Source organism: Temnothorax curvispinosus, unplaced genomic scaffold (assembly GCF_003070985.1).
Source record: "Temnothorax curvispinosus isolate PA1 unplaced genomic scaffold, ASM307098v1 QBEX01012454.1, whole genome shotgun sequence".
In the NCBI taxonomy this organism is placed as follows: domain Eukaryota; kingdom Metazoa; phylum Arthropoda; class Insecta; order Hymenoptera; family Formicidae; genus Temnothorax; species Temnothorax curvispinosus.
In genome coordinates, this window is record NW_020222234.1 from 1,364,182 (window position 1) to 1,379,816 (window position 15,635).

At 37.1% G+C, this 15,635-nt stretch overlaps 1 protein-coding gene across 1 annotated transcript in view; it reads left to right on the top strand.

The window, feature by feature from the left end:
* Positions 1–13,361: 13,361 nt before the first annotated feature.
* Positions 13,362–15,635, top strand: part of LOC112462472 — a 37,012-nt gene continuing 34,738 nt past the window's right edge. Inside the window, exon 1 of the mRNA XM_025028271.1 lies at positions 13,362–14,019. Within this exon, the coding sequence (XP_024884039.1) occupies positions 13,971–14,019 (49 nt within the window). The 5' untranslated portion in view covers positions 13,362–13,970. The remainder of the gene's footprint in view (positions 14,020–15,635) is intronic.

The following is a 15,635-nucleotide window of genomic DNA, read 5'->3' on the forward strand; positions in this document are numbered from 1 at the left end:
TATCTCTCGTAAATCTGTGTATAGTAGCTGAAAGATATAAAAATATTAAGATAAGATAATTTGTTTATAAATGTGTTCTAACATGGTTGTCAAAATAGAATTGAAAAACTAATTTTAAAGTGGCAGACAGTAGTTTGTGAACAACCTGCGTGCGCACCACAAGCACATGACTCATGACTTTGGGGGAGGCCTAGGTCCGACTCGGACTGTTGCACCATTGAAATAAAATGAAAAATATATTATATATATATATATATATATATATATATAAATTACATCTAAAAAATTAAATATATCGTTTATTTGCTATAAACAACAATATAACTCAAAAGTTGTCATTCTTGAATTGTTTGTAAAAGAATGGTGAAAATTTAAGACACTGAATGAAGAATTAATATATAGTTAGAATAGTTAGATGTTTTTATTCCGCTATAATTAGTTATTACACTAAAATTGTATTTTTTTTAATATTATAAAATTTTAATGATTTTAAATATTGAGACTTATTTTCTGGAAAACTTTGCTTTTTGAATTATGTCATTGTTGTAAATGTAACAAATGAGCAATATATACACACGCACGCGCACACACACACACACACACACACACGCGTGAAAAGACTAATGAAATATTTATAATATAGTAACATTTAAAAAGGTAATTCGGGACTTTTTGAGAGGGTGTACTTTGTAAGATATTACATTTCCACATAGAATAACTTAAATAACTTGAGAAAATAACATTCACAAATTTTTGATCACGCTATATTTGCTTCTGAAGACTAAAGCATTTTGCTCGAGAGCTACGTATAAGTAGATAATAACACAGCGTTCAGAGACATCCTTCGTGCAACACGTTTAGGTATTCAGCATTGAGAAACAGTATCGACATTTCCTGATTCCGAGTTAAACCTCCGCGACATAAATCTTTGCAAAGCACTCGTAATATTTAAATCGCCATTATCTCTCAATCTCATCAATAGCGTGGGATCGTCCTATAACTTCCCTTTGCAGACACGTTATTCCTCAGAGGAATCTTTCGATCTATTCAACACAAAATAAAACGTTCCGCACGCGGAACGCAGATCAAACGGCTCGTATCTCATTGATAGTGTCCTCGGATAGAATTAGTAGCGGAAATGACGGATTCCGCCGAGCGTATTGTCTCTCCTCGACTTTCCTGCGAGCCTGTCTCACGTCGCGGGAACGGTGAAAGCAAAAGCGGAAATATATCGGCAATAACAATTCTGGGAGAAATGCCGCCGATAAGCGCGAGTCGTGGCGATCGATAGAAATTGTTCCAGCGCGGCGGTTCGATTTCCTGCGGGCGGCCGAGAAGTTCGTTTCACGCAAAAGAAAGGTACGATCGTTTTCGCTAATGCCTGACAATACCGGGGGACGAGCGTGGGAAAACAGATGGGATATTCGATTGCGATCTCGTCGTCATTCCTTATTATCTAGTCGTTCTCCAACCACTCAACGTGTAATCGTGTGTTTTATAATGAAGTCTTGATCTCTCAAGGTTTCATGGATATTCACCTCGGAGTTGGTAGCTTGGTCTTTTCCATCGGCGAAAGGCCTTAGGTTTAAGTGGACACACGCGGAATTATCTTGAAATACTTAGCGCGAATCTTAATGCGATTTACATTAAATGCAAATTAGGAATCAGATATTTACGAAAATATTTACGGCAAAGATTTGAAATAGCAAGGTAAAAAGAAAGTGCGCGTTCTATCTGAAATGGACAATCGGGAAGAGGTACTTGTATTTAATGGATTCATATTATCGATCGGTGAACGATGAATCATTTGTTTAAAGAATTTTAACTTAACGAAAATGTATATAAACACACATTTATTACGCAGTATAAATATAAAGAAAATAGAAGGCTGGATTTGAAATATAAAGAGAAATTTTTAGTTTGTAATAAAATATTTATTTTTTAATTGATTACATAAAAAAAAAAGTTTATTTTAACATAATTATAATGAAAACTTATTAGTCACACAAATATTTAGTGGTTAATATTAATTGGTTGCATAAATTAATATTAATACTTTAAGCATTAATATTATTTTTTTTTGTATTAAATTATGGAAGGAATAACGTCAAATTAATGGAAAATTATATTATTTTTTGATAAAAAATGTTATCTACAAGAAATACAACTATCTCCGACACATACTCTCATATTTCTCACGAGGAAACATGCTATAATCGTTATCGCAATATGCTTTAATAATTAAAAAATCGATTAACAATGTGTGACAAATGTAATCTGAGTCTTGTAATCTGAGAATTAAATTTGAAATATTATAGATTGATCAATGAAACGTCTCCAGTTTGATAACTTGTTATTGATCTGTCGATGTCTATCGATTTTGGAATGAAATGAGTTGTGTACGTTTGCACTGTTAATATTATTACACACACATTTATTATATTTATAACTATATCAATTTTACGGTATTATTATATCGCAGTCATCTCCAATAGCTATATTCTGTCGCGTTTGATTCTCGCTTTCAATCTTCTGATTAAAAGTGAATAAACGATAAAGTGAATAAATAGAAGAAATGAAATTGACGCAAGAAATTTCAATTTACTAAGGGAATAGTTTTTTTTTCACTTTCGATAATTAAATCGTGAAATTCATTATTTCACAACATGCGAAATATTAACGGTTGCGCTTCCGTACGGCGTTACTATACAAAAGCTCATTTTTGCTTCGATCACTAAACGAGGGCCGGATTGAGTGAACGCTAAATAAAGCAATCTCGCAGTGATTGTCGATTACTGATTTAATAATCGACGTAAGATGTAATAGCTATATCTCGCGCCCGGCACGCAATCATCTGCGACTAATTACGAGCACGGCGATCACGTATCTAATGGCAAATCGGGGATGACATTCTTTCCTTGTCCGACCCTTTCCGAGGGGCAGAACTTTCACGGTGCGCTACATTCTTCGGAAATTATCCCGTTTCAATCGATTTGATCGGCGCTCGGTTAATTTAACACGGTGAAACTAGGTACTTGTTGCATCGCCGTCGCCTCGAGTGTGTTCCTCTTCGCTAGACGCCGATTTCGAAGTCAGTGGACCAACGCTACCTGCCTGCCACTAATGCCGCTATCCAAATTAATCGAACGACATTTGCGACGAATCATAGAAAATTACGATTCATAGGGTATTATAAAATAATTCTTTCTTGGTTGTGCTACATCTAACAAACTCCAATAACGTAGTCTATCAATACTTACATAATAATTTATTGAGTGAAATTTTTCGACGATTGTGCATCAGCTGATATTTCGTTCCACATCTGTGTCTTCTACAGACACTTTAAATTAAAATAAAATTTTATTAGAAAAGAATAAACGATCAATAGGTTGATGAAATCGTTAACATTTTTCTGTCGTCTTTTTTTAAATGACAATTTTATTTCTGCATGATTTCTGTTCGGATAAAATTTAGAAATTTTTTATTTTTTACCTGTTTTTCTTGCAATGCAAAATGTCCTTTTGTTTGGCTGCATATATACGAGGGTTATTTCAAAACTTCTGTACACTGTGCATGTGTAACCAGTATGTTAATACAATTGTTTTAATATTTGTGTCAGTTATGTGTTCTGATAAGGCTTGTTGTGTTTCTCGGAAATTATCTCTTTTCTACAAATTGCAACCTTGACATGGAAGAAGATATTGACTTAGGTCAGATCTCTCGCGCAGTGACCAGCGATCGTATGTTAAAATTTAAACTTTGCGAGGGAAGAATCCGACTGAAATTCATAGTGCTTTACTTGAAATTAGTAAGGATAATGTAGTGAAGAAACCACTTCGTGGGAAACACTTTAATAGCATTTAGGAGGTACCTGGAGAAATGACCCGAGTAATCAGGAGCATAAAAAAATGATATCCTGACAGGGACATAAGACTTGCCCAAACGTTGGAATGCTGTGATAAAGCAAAATAGAGACTACTTTGAAGGCATGTAGGTTTTGTATTCGATAAATTATTTTTTTTGTGAGAAAATCTACAGATGTGTGCAGAACTTTTGAAATAACCCTCGTTTAATTTAAATCTTTAATTATACAGATCTATCAAAGTTTTAGGAATAGCAAACGAAAGCCATTAGATTATTTTTTGACTCAATACTCTATCTATTATTACAATAAAGAAATTATTTTATTTTTTTAAATATTTTCTGACAGTTTATAATTTTCTTAAGTTTTCTAATTATTTCTTGACCTGTAACACAATCGTATAGACAAAAAAGAGAAATTAGCATAGACGCGTGAGAAAAGTTAATTAATACCAATGTAATATTAAGTAATGGTGATGCGTCCAAAGAGGGATTAAATCATCATATCTTTTTACGATATAAACTTGCTTTAGCCATACTTAATGCAATGTCGTTCCATCTTAAGATCTTGTAATGCGGCTCGGAAGAGACTGCCTCATCGCGTAGTACGTTGCAGGTTGATCGAATCGGGTCATTGCACCTTCCCTCCGAAACCTACTTCAGCATTTGTCGTGGAAGGACAGGGAAATTTCTTCACGCGACCTCACCTCGCGCATCGATTACACACACCTCTTTCTAACGCGCCAGTTAGATTCCCTAGCTTTATTCCCATCGCGCGGAATTTCCAACGAAGCGTGAAAATCACGTCTCTTTTCGCGCGGCGTGAGAAGGCCGCGCGCGCGCGCGAAACGAGGTCGGAGGAAATCGGCGACGGAGATCTCGGCGATGACGCGATATTCCATCCGGGCTTCGACGATCGTCGGAACGGAGAAAGCGATATACGTGCCGAGTCAACGGTGTATTGTGACTCATTTGACATCTTCCTTACAAATCTTCGGTCTCTATGTCTCTCGACACACACCTCTCCCATTGTGACCCAACAATGACGCGACGGCATACGTTCCCCGAAATCTTTCGGTTACTGACCTTATCGAGTTTCACTTCGTCACTTCGATCGACTCGATCTGAGATACAAGTTAATTGATCTTGAGTGACCAATTCGCTGTCATCTATATATGGAATTATAGTCCTGCACTGACATAAGTGGAAACAGGAAATTGAATTGCAGCTCGCGATACCATCTCGATTTTTTTTTAAGTAACTCGGACCGACTCTTTCAATATTGACAAATTCTTAGGTTCTCTTCTGTACATATGTGCTCATTATGTCTTAGCTTATTATATCATATGTCATCCTCAAGCAAATAAATAAGTAAATATTTATAGTTTATATTTTTTATTCTTGGTAGCAAAGACAGAAATCGATTTTGCTAATAACGGATTATACAATACAATATTTTTTAATTTTAATATTACAATTAAATTAAAGATTAGTATTAATTCTTTCTAATAAAATATAAAATTAAATAATCTTGAATATATTTTTTGCTTCGGGTTTAAAAACATTTAAAAAATAAATGCCCCATTCGCATATTAATAATCCTGTTGATTACTTCTCATAATAGAAGCTGCAATAAAAGAAAACCCTACACTTTGGTAAAATGTCGATATATAAGAAAAGGGTAACCATAAAGCAGATTGGCGCAATTAGTATTTCGTCGTCAATTTGTTGCTCGCTCATATTAAGTTTTAAGATTGCTTGAAATAATTGCACATTGATTGTTTGCTTGGTCCTTATTTTATTTGTCTGTATATTACATACTAAAGAGAGTGTTTGCTCGCGAAGGCGATATAGCTTGACATCCACACTTACATGTTAAAAAGAAGAGAGGTCTCTCTCGCGTACAGTTATCCGTTTGTTCGTTACGAAAGAATACTGTCTCAGCTGAATAAGTTCAGCAAACGGCGCGGGCAAACTATACGCATTATCTGCCAGGGGAATCGAAACCGAGCACGGTAACGGTTTTGCATCTGTTACCTGCACGCTACAGTCTATGCTGCGTTAATGCCCCGAGGTCTTCTCATGGCGTAAAAACACCGTTTTGCGTCATTGCGCTGTATCGCTCATAGTTATACGTACTTGGCATTGTACGCAAACTGCAATTTCGGATATATCTAGTACTTCAGCGAACTTTAATTACTTTAAGACTTAATGTGCTACAACATCGACAGATTTCATCAATTTCAATTCAATTCCTTTTGTAATATTAGAACGGAATATTCGGAGGACGCATTAACTTCATTTTCAAAAGTCTTCGAAAGCGTGCCGGTGGAGGCGTGCATCAATCGGCGTAAACCCAGAAGAGAAAGCCACGATTCTCGTAGTCCTATCGTGTCCGACTGGATTCGTAAAATTATGAAAGCGTCAAAGATTTTTTTTGTACTCGTTGAATGCGCCAACGTCATCTCTTTTTAATCATACCGCTATACGCGTCGGGTATATAAACGTGTAAGACCCGGATGCAGGAACGTTTTTTAGAAATCGATATTGACGTAAGGCATTTATTTTGCGAGCGACGTAAGCAAACTTCTCGCTTACTCAAGTCTCGAATTACGGGGATCAAACGTGGGAGGATTGCAAGAATTTAGCTTATATTTTTGAAACAATTGGGTCATATACGAAGGATATAATTATGGCATACCCACAATTTACACGTACACGGCGTGTTTTAAACTATAAATGATTATTGCGGTTGTTTCGTAAAAATTATTTCTAAAAGCATTTTTCTAATTAACGTCAACTGAAAGTAAAGCAAATTTCTTTTCGCGGATGAAAGTTCGCAGACATTCCTACGCTTATTTATGCAAACATTTTTATCTCGAAAAATAACGAATCTTTTGAAAACCGACTGCTTTCTAAATTAGTCAGGAATCGTGGCGATAAATAATGGCAGTCCTCTTGAGTGACCTCTTTTCGGATGGTGTGGCAGATTCTTTTTTTTTTTTTTCGCAAAATTGCCAACCAAAAAGAATTCAATCGAGATGATTCTGGTGAGAGCATCCAATTAAGAGAAAGACCGCTCGAACAGGAGCTTTTCAACGTCGAGTATAATAAAGATTTGTTTGTTATTAGTGTCTTGACGGGGTCAAGACACTAGTTGCGGGAGTGACGAAGTTAATGAGAATTTTCAACGGTTAATAGCAGATAAGCTTTGTACTCTAATTATTAGAGAAAGCATGCAATGGAAGAAGATTGACCTTTCCGCCGCCTTGAAACCAAACGTGTTATTTAATCACGATGTGGTATTATCCTGCAGCTAATAATCTTCTCTAACAGATACTTGTCTTTATAAGAAAAGTAGAAGCACTATATTAAAATTAGGGCGAAAAGTAACAATTTTCCGCCCGCTATACCGGGTGGAAAGTATCAATTTTTTTCCCTAGGGAGGAAAGTAACCCCTGGCGTGAAATTGGCCTCTCTCGCCCCTCTCTACAGGCATGGAAGTCGAACATTTCCGTAAAGGTGTTGTGAAAAATATCGTGTGCATCTTGCAGGTCGAAAGCTTTTTCAGATTCGTGTGATTTGCCGCCCGAACCGAAGGCGAGGGCGACAAACTTCACACTCGTCTGAAAAACGAAGCTTTCTCCCCTTGGTGCACAATATACTATTAATATATTTAATCGTGTACTTAAACATTTGTTACCTTGTGCAGATTGTTATCTGTATCTTGGAAATTTCTATGTTTCACGTTGAACCGATTAGAAAAAATTTCACGGTATTTTCCCGCTATGTGTTTACACGCATATGATTTCATCACTTGGACGTTCAACGTTCAAGCACAGTGAAAGTGGAATAAAGGGCACTATTAAGTGAAATAGAGATCGGACGACACCGCGTGCATTACAATGCCTTCATTTGAATGCATTATCGCGGCGCAATGCGCACTGATCTATGCATACTCGTTGCAAGTCAGATATCACTGCTATTTAATATCCATGAAAATTTCACAACTCGCCTTGTGAAAGACAACGCGATGCAACGAACGGGAACAATTGTCAAGTGAAATCGGTAAAGAGGGATTTGGTAAGAAATAGAGGTATTAGATACTTTGACATGCGGACAAAAAAACAAATTCAATGTGTGCAATGAGCAATTAGTCATAAATGAGTATATAGTGATCAAAAGTAATTACCAATTATGAGTAATTATCAAAAGCACTTTTGTAATAAATACATTAATGTAATTCTCGTGGCAAGGTAAAATTAAAGGATGATAATTACACTAAATTGTATAGATAACTCTCTATAATTAGAGAATATAATTGTATAGATAATATAAAAAATTGTAAAAAATTTTAATAGAATTAAGCTTATTTTATTATCGAGATTCAAGATGGTTCTTAATGGTGTTTGGCATTCAATAGTCTTACAGTGTTCAGCCAAACGGCGAATAAAACGTTCGATTGTCTTTCGTTGAAAAAATTCAATTTTTGCCACAGCAAATTATTTCTTATGCAATGAAGATGTAAAATACCTTCGCGTTTATAAGGACTTTCATGGCTGTAATTTACGATGCAACTGCGAATTCACCGGAAGACTCTTAACGGAAAATCGTGCCCTTTCTTCTTGCCCGTTGAATTAATTGGTCGCTATAGTGAATTAACTCGTGCTTGATCAATCGATTAGAGTTACACAAGAGCATAAGATGCACAATGGCAGTGGAAAACGCACGGCCGCGTGAGAAAATTTATGCGTATTGCGCATGCGAACGGACAACAATATAATCGCAACTATATCGCCGTCTTCCATCTCTTCGCTGCTTTGACTTTCCACTGGCATCGGCTTTCTTAACAAATTTCCTACGAGCTAGATCGGGGTCGTACGAGGCGCGGTAACGATGATATAGCATATAGCAGGCTACGGGAAAACGTCACACACACGCAAAGAACAATTTAAATTACACTAACAGCATGCACATGCTCTGAGAAAAAAAAATACATAAAAGTTTTGCAATCTGTAAATCTACACGTACGTCGGTTTCGCGAAAAGATTGAATCTTCCTCAGATTCAGTACGTTGAATACAAATCTATTCTATAATGGAATGTAGTTTGGTATTCAGTTTGGAGAATTAATTTTCTCGACTTAAAGCGGATACGAACATTGTTGAGAAAGGAAGAGACAAGTAATTAAATTTTATAATTATTAATTATTTAAAATTATTTGGCATCGGAAAAGATAATCGATTCTAAAGAAAAAAACACTTGGGTAATACGCTCCTTGTTTGATCAATCGGAAATTCGAAGACGTCGGCTGTTCGATCGTTTTACGTGTGCACGAAATAAAGAAGGGGTATTATAGATATTCCTGATGGGTTTCCCAATACGCGACTAACGGGGAAATTTATATTCGATCGGTTCTACCGGATTAAAACACGTCGGTCAACGAACTCGTCTTTAAACGCGCTCGAGTCCTGCTCCGATAATAATTATTCAACGAACTCCTCGAAAGTTTAATAACACGCTCTAAGTTGATGACGCAGTAGAGACTCGCGGAATTCAGTCGTCATTGCGAGGCTTGACGGTCGAGGTGAAAGGTAAGAGAGAAAAGTTTAAATGGTTCCTGCTTTTTATAGTTAAGACGAGTCCAGATCACGCGGCAGGAAATTCCTTATATGGCGATCGTACGTCGTTCCGCTACTTCTAGAAGATGAAGATGATAAAAAAATTGTATCTCGACTTGTTCCGCGATCCAAAATGACGAAATGCCGAGGACCGTGGCGGTTTATATAACAAGGAAGCTTGTAACAAGGAAAGTTTCGTGCCTCTAATAGATATTTTGCGAGGAAACGACTAAAATTTGTAGCGGCACTATATAATCCAGCTATCTCTCTCCCTTTCTCTTTGCGTTATAACAACGCTAACGATATGAGACAAAATATATAAATTACTTAATTTTCTCTCCATACAAAGTCTGTTGCAGAAAGTGCAATAATTGTTCCGGGAACAATACCGTAACTATTTCCAAGAAACCGACGTATCGTACATATACGAAATGCGCGAACTGACGAAAGGAAATTCCTCGCATAAAATTGTGGAAAAGTACCGCAAGACAATTTACGCGTAATACTCATTTTGTGTAAATCCGTAGTGGCTAATTACTACGAGCAACTTGTACTTAGAGTTGTGCGCTCTCTTATCGTCGGTTACTTTGCCAATTTAATTTTTTACACGTATATGGAGAGCGCAACAAGAACACACGTCTCGACTCACAATCAGGTGAATAATAACTAATGTAATAAATAATAAGCCAATTACTTTTCCTCTGACAATTATCCGCTATGGACGTTTAATTGGCAAGATTGTGTATTGCGTATTGCAGTTATGTCCACGTGATGACATTTGACTTTTTTAATATTACTGTTTTTTATTCTCAAGAAGAGATTTTCAATAATTACTCTCTCTATAACGAGGATTGCGAATATTCTTTAAGTAAACTCACGGTAATTATACTATACATAGTTTTATTACTATACATGGTTTGTCCAACTTGAATTTAAGTCATTTTTTTAAACCTGAGAGATCGTCGGGAATGAAAATCCGATTTTGCACGAAGCAGTCGTACGAAATGTGTGCTGTGTGTATGTGTGCGGCATACACACATATACACGTGGCATGGATACGTGTTCCATGCATTCGTGTACTCGTCCGTGAGTGCACACGCGCCCACAAAGTGTTACGTTTGTTATATGGCGGTCGCGGTATGTGGGTCAGGAAGCCGGCATTACTAACAAGTGACTCGATTCGAGGTGACTCGTGAAGCGACACACACCGCTAGCTTTCGTCGCGCCGAATTTCCACCTTCTTACCAGATTTGGTAGAAGGTGGCCCCTCGCTACTCTTTGATCCAATACTTCTTGTACGATCGTGCCTCGTAAAGATGACCGCGGAGATAATGCCTTGCACTCAGTTCCGCGACTGGCACAAGGTAGCTCGAATCAGCTCCCTCGAGAATCGCACTGTTAATCCGATGCGATCCACATTGCAGCGTACACGCACCGGTCAAGTGTTGAATAATTCAGCAATATATAAAAACAGTATCTTTGTCAAGTACGTATATCTTTTAGCTACCGAATAAGATTGTACATAAATGTCTCTTTATTTAAAAAAAAATATACTTATATTTACATTTTTACACGAAAATAAATATTCAAAAATACTTGATGCACCTGCTCTGATGGAACATTCGTTCGAAACTTGGCTCTTTATGGAGACTTCAATGCGCGGTATTAAATGTGTGTCGCGCGCGCGCTCTTCCTCGCGCGCGTTGCGTTTTCTGCATCGAACACGCGGCCAACGTTTTGATCCTCGCTTTACTGTCGGTCGAGTATCCGCTCTACCGCAAAGTAGAATAAACAAGAGGTAAAGTAATCGAGAGCCTCGCGTGGCTGCCTCAATTCAGCGCGCCGTAAAGCAGCCGGCATGAATGCAACGCATGCGACCGCATGCGTCGGCGATACACGCGCGCGTAGACGACGCCGGTCGCATGCTCGCGCATTTAATTTCTAATTGAATAATCGATCGCGACCTCTCTTGATCGAGTGGCACGGAATGCGGCAGACAGCTATGCGTCGTTGTAAGAACCCGGTTACGTAGCTTTCGACTTATCCATTGCTATTCTCTCTCTGTTTATGAATAGATATAATATAAATATAAGATATTTTGCACTGCAAATATAAACTACCTAAAAGTTTCAAAAATTTGCTTGACCTTCTTTCTATAAAATTATTCGAAAATTATTATATAGCCTGCACGAATCATTATTTATTTAAGATAATTATAATTTATCCCTCCTGTTAACGTTGTCAAAAAAGATATCTTCGAATTAAGCAAGAATAATTATTTTATGTCGTATGGACACGTATAGAAAATATATAGGAAATGCAGTTTTTCTTTTGCAATTTTTCGAAGTCCTTAGCGACGATCGCTGGAGCAAAACTGTATCCCGACGTGAAACACTTTTAAAACGCACGTAGACTATTAAATTTCATGGTTGTGTTGATCAGCACGCACGGCGGTCTACCAAAGATAGAATTATGGACGCTCCTCATTGTTAGCATCACGTAGAAACTATAATTAACTCGGACGAGGAAGCGCTGAGGGTTAGGCAAGCGGGTTTAGGGTGACGCGGTTGGGTGACTGCCTTCTTAGTCCTTCCTGCTTAAACGCAAAGAATCTAGATTCTGCGAAGAAACAAGATTGCACGCTACACCTAAACAAAAACTATATATAATTATACTATATAATCAAATACTAATGCTAAAATTTGGAAAAATAATTTTTTCAGGATAACGTTAAAAATAAAAATAAATTTAAAAATATATAAGTAAATGCTTTATAGGGTAAACTCGGGTAAGATGGCCATAGAGAAAATATGGCCAACCTATGTTCTTTCAATCTAGCTCGTCATGAAACATCGAATGAACATGTGTTGGCCATCTTTCCTCTATGGCCAGTTTACCCTATAAATGTTAGAAACGTTTTGGTTGCGTATGGAGGTTGCGGATTCTGTTGCATTATATTTTACATGGAGCATCTTTCTTCCGCGATTTATTTAATTCGTCGCGTTACGAAAAAGAAGCGACTTAAGCACGTACAAATTACGGTCCCCACTTGTGCTTTTCGCAAAATTATACACATATTGTTCTCAATCGCGAGTACATTGCTACAAATTGCCGTAGAATTTCCACGAGTTTTCACAATTGCGTGCACTCTTGCAGGAACTCTACATACGTTATTTTCTCCGAGATACCTTGTTTCCATTTCTACGGTCCCATGTCGAGCGGCGCACTTCGCTCTGCAATTATATCCCGTATGACGATTGTATGCTGGTAATTATTAATTATCGTGCGGAATAGAAATGTCGAGAATTATGCGGATCTGGGAGATTTATATCCGTAATCCTTAGAATTAACTTTGAACGTAAAGCACCGGTTGTAACTTGGATTAGACGTTTTCGACATTTTACCGTAACGACAACACGTTACGCGATGCACGTAAGCTGCAGTAAGCTGTGCATTGCTAACATTTCGTTGTCGTTTGCTGCAAAGTTACTAGCACTTTCTTAAAATCTTTATTAACATTTTTATTAACATGATTGCAAATACATAGTCAAAAATATAATTGATTTAATACCGATATCTATACACCAATCATATCATATTCAATTGCTTCTTGAAAAAGGATTTTTAATTTATCGAATGCGAGCATTGGTCACATCAAAAATTCAGTAACAATATATAGACAAAAACGCGCGCGTTTATTTTTCTTTTTTTCCTATGTAACTATCGAGACGTTTTACCTGCTGCAACACGTTGCATTCTTTCAGGCTCCTTTTATCGGAAGGTCGACGAAAATTTCTTCTTTATAAAAAAAAGGACGTAGTAAATCTGACCATCCTAAGGGATCGTGTTCTCGCTGCTCGGTGACGCGTCGGCTCGCAGGTTGGCCTGAATACCGGAGGAGAGGCGCGTAAGTAGGAGGGGGGGGATGAACAGTCAGTCAGTCGCACAGGCCAGCCTCGTTCCTGATGGCAACCGGCACAGCGGTCGTTACCTGTTGAGGTGGTGGTAGCACGGAACGGCAGGTGGGGGAGCAGAATACCTGGATGACTTCCTGCCGGGGAACAGGCGCCTCAGTCCTCAGGCAAGAACGTTCGACGTCGGTTACAGCTTGTAACTCTACGAGAGACACCGTCCACGAGTTCTACCAGTGGACGCACGAGCACCATTGTCATTGCCACATTAACCCCGTTCGAAAATACCCGGGGGGGAAAAAACAAGTTCGCACGCGCGTTTACTCGATTTCCCCATTCGAACGGGCGAATATCGCGCGTTCAGTGCTCGACGAAAGAAAAGAGAAAAGAGGGTCGGTTTCACACCCCGAAATGACGTTTCCTCTGAGGTGCATTCGGTGAACTTCTCGAACGGAGTGCGCTCGTTGCGGACATACTGATTACTGTTCCGAATCGGAACAGCTTCCTCGACAGTTTTCCGGAACGAGAGAGGACGTTCAAGGCCGGAGTTCACGCGGAGGTTTGCGCTCGTGAACGAAATGGAACGCAGAACGATTTTCTTCCTTTTCATCACTCTGGCCACCAAAGGTGCGTAAATTCTTTTGTACGTTCATTCGGTAATCGGTTATCGATATAGACATGTGTTAATCATGAATTATATCAGTATTTGGAATAATGCTCAAAAATATTTCTCCTGATAATGAGGAAAGAAAGACAAAGAGGTTTTCAAAGATACTCAAATAAAAATATGCAGAAACTATATATTTCAGGTACCTATATTTAAACAATAAACTGTCATTTCATAAATAAATAATCTTAATCTAATCATGAATTCTTTCAACAATACATATGACAATACATAATTTAGCTAAAATGTGTAGCTAAATGGATAATTCTTAATAGATAGATTTTGCACAGGTAATATTATTTTTATTAAAAATATACATACATAAAACATACATATGCGACACATAATAATAATTAAAGTATATATATATGTGATTTAAATTAACACAAATATATTAATCTTTAATTTCCTAATTAAAAATAATAGCTTAACAGAAAAATAAATAATTTAAAACATCTTTTAACATAAAAATATATAACAAAATATTTTTTAAATATTCTTTTAAGTGATAATGGTTGTTTAATCAATGAATGGAGGATTATCTTGTTCCTGAAATTACATACGATCCTTAAAAGAATCATTAACTTTATATTTTATTATTATATGTACAAATGATTAAAAAAGATTTATATCTTGTATTGCATAAAATGAAACTCGATATAAAATCGGTCATTTTCATGATTGCCTTAATCGCACTTTTGTGTAACGCTTCGTTATGAATTTTCCATAAAACGTAATTGGATATCTTTTTAGAAATCTTTAATATAGCGGACAGGCGCTTCGTGCAAAGATGGATTAATCTCCCGTGGAAAATATAATGGCTCATTAACGCACTGGGGAGATTACAATAATAATCATTACTGCACCCTATTCACTTGTCGCTTTCTAAACGCCAAGATATTTAATGAGTCGACTGATTATGAGACAATGCTTACAGTTCGTAACGACAGTCCTCTACTTTACGTATCATTGGAACACTCTATTTTGCGGAACCGCCGGACGAAACTACCGCTAATCAAGCACGCCTATATATACGGCGACTAATCGAACGTTATAAATTAATTATACGATCTTCTAAATATTAGTGCCAACTTTCGAATTTTGTTCGCGTTATGTACGAGCAAATTATGACGTCGCATATTTTAGCTGGGGTTTTCATAAAATAAAGGAAACGGATTTTCCAAATTAGAAAAGTCTACTTACTTTTTAAAATAATAATTTTACTCGCATTGACGGTGAAAAAAAGTATTCGTAATACATGCAAATTTAATGTACTTAAATAAGTAATAATATATGATTGCATTTCTCAGAGATATGCGTAATAGATATAATTTTTCCATAATGACTAATAGATATCACATGTGCCATTCAATGCAGGGTCAAGATCATCCCACGCTCGCGTTATTGAACTTAACAACGGATTACCAAAGCACTCGTTTACATATGCAATCCGCTGACGAGAAGTATCTGAAAATAAGCGAAGAACTTACTCGTTAATTAGCGCTTGATGTACGTGATGCGTGCGGATTATAGTCTGTACGTATTTTCGTGAGAGGATACACACCGATTCTTTTTT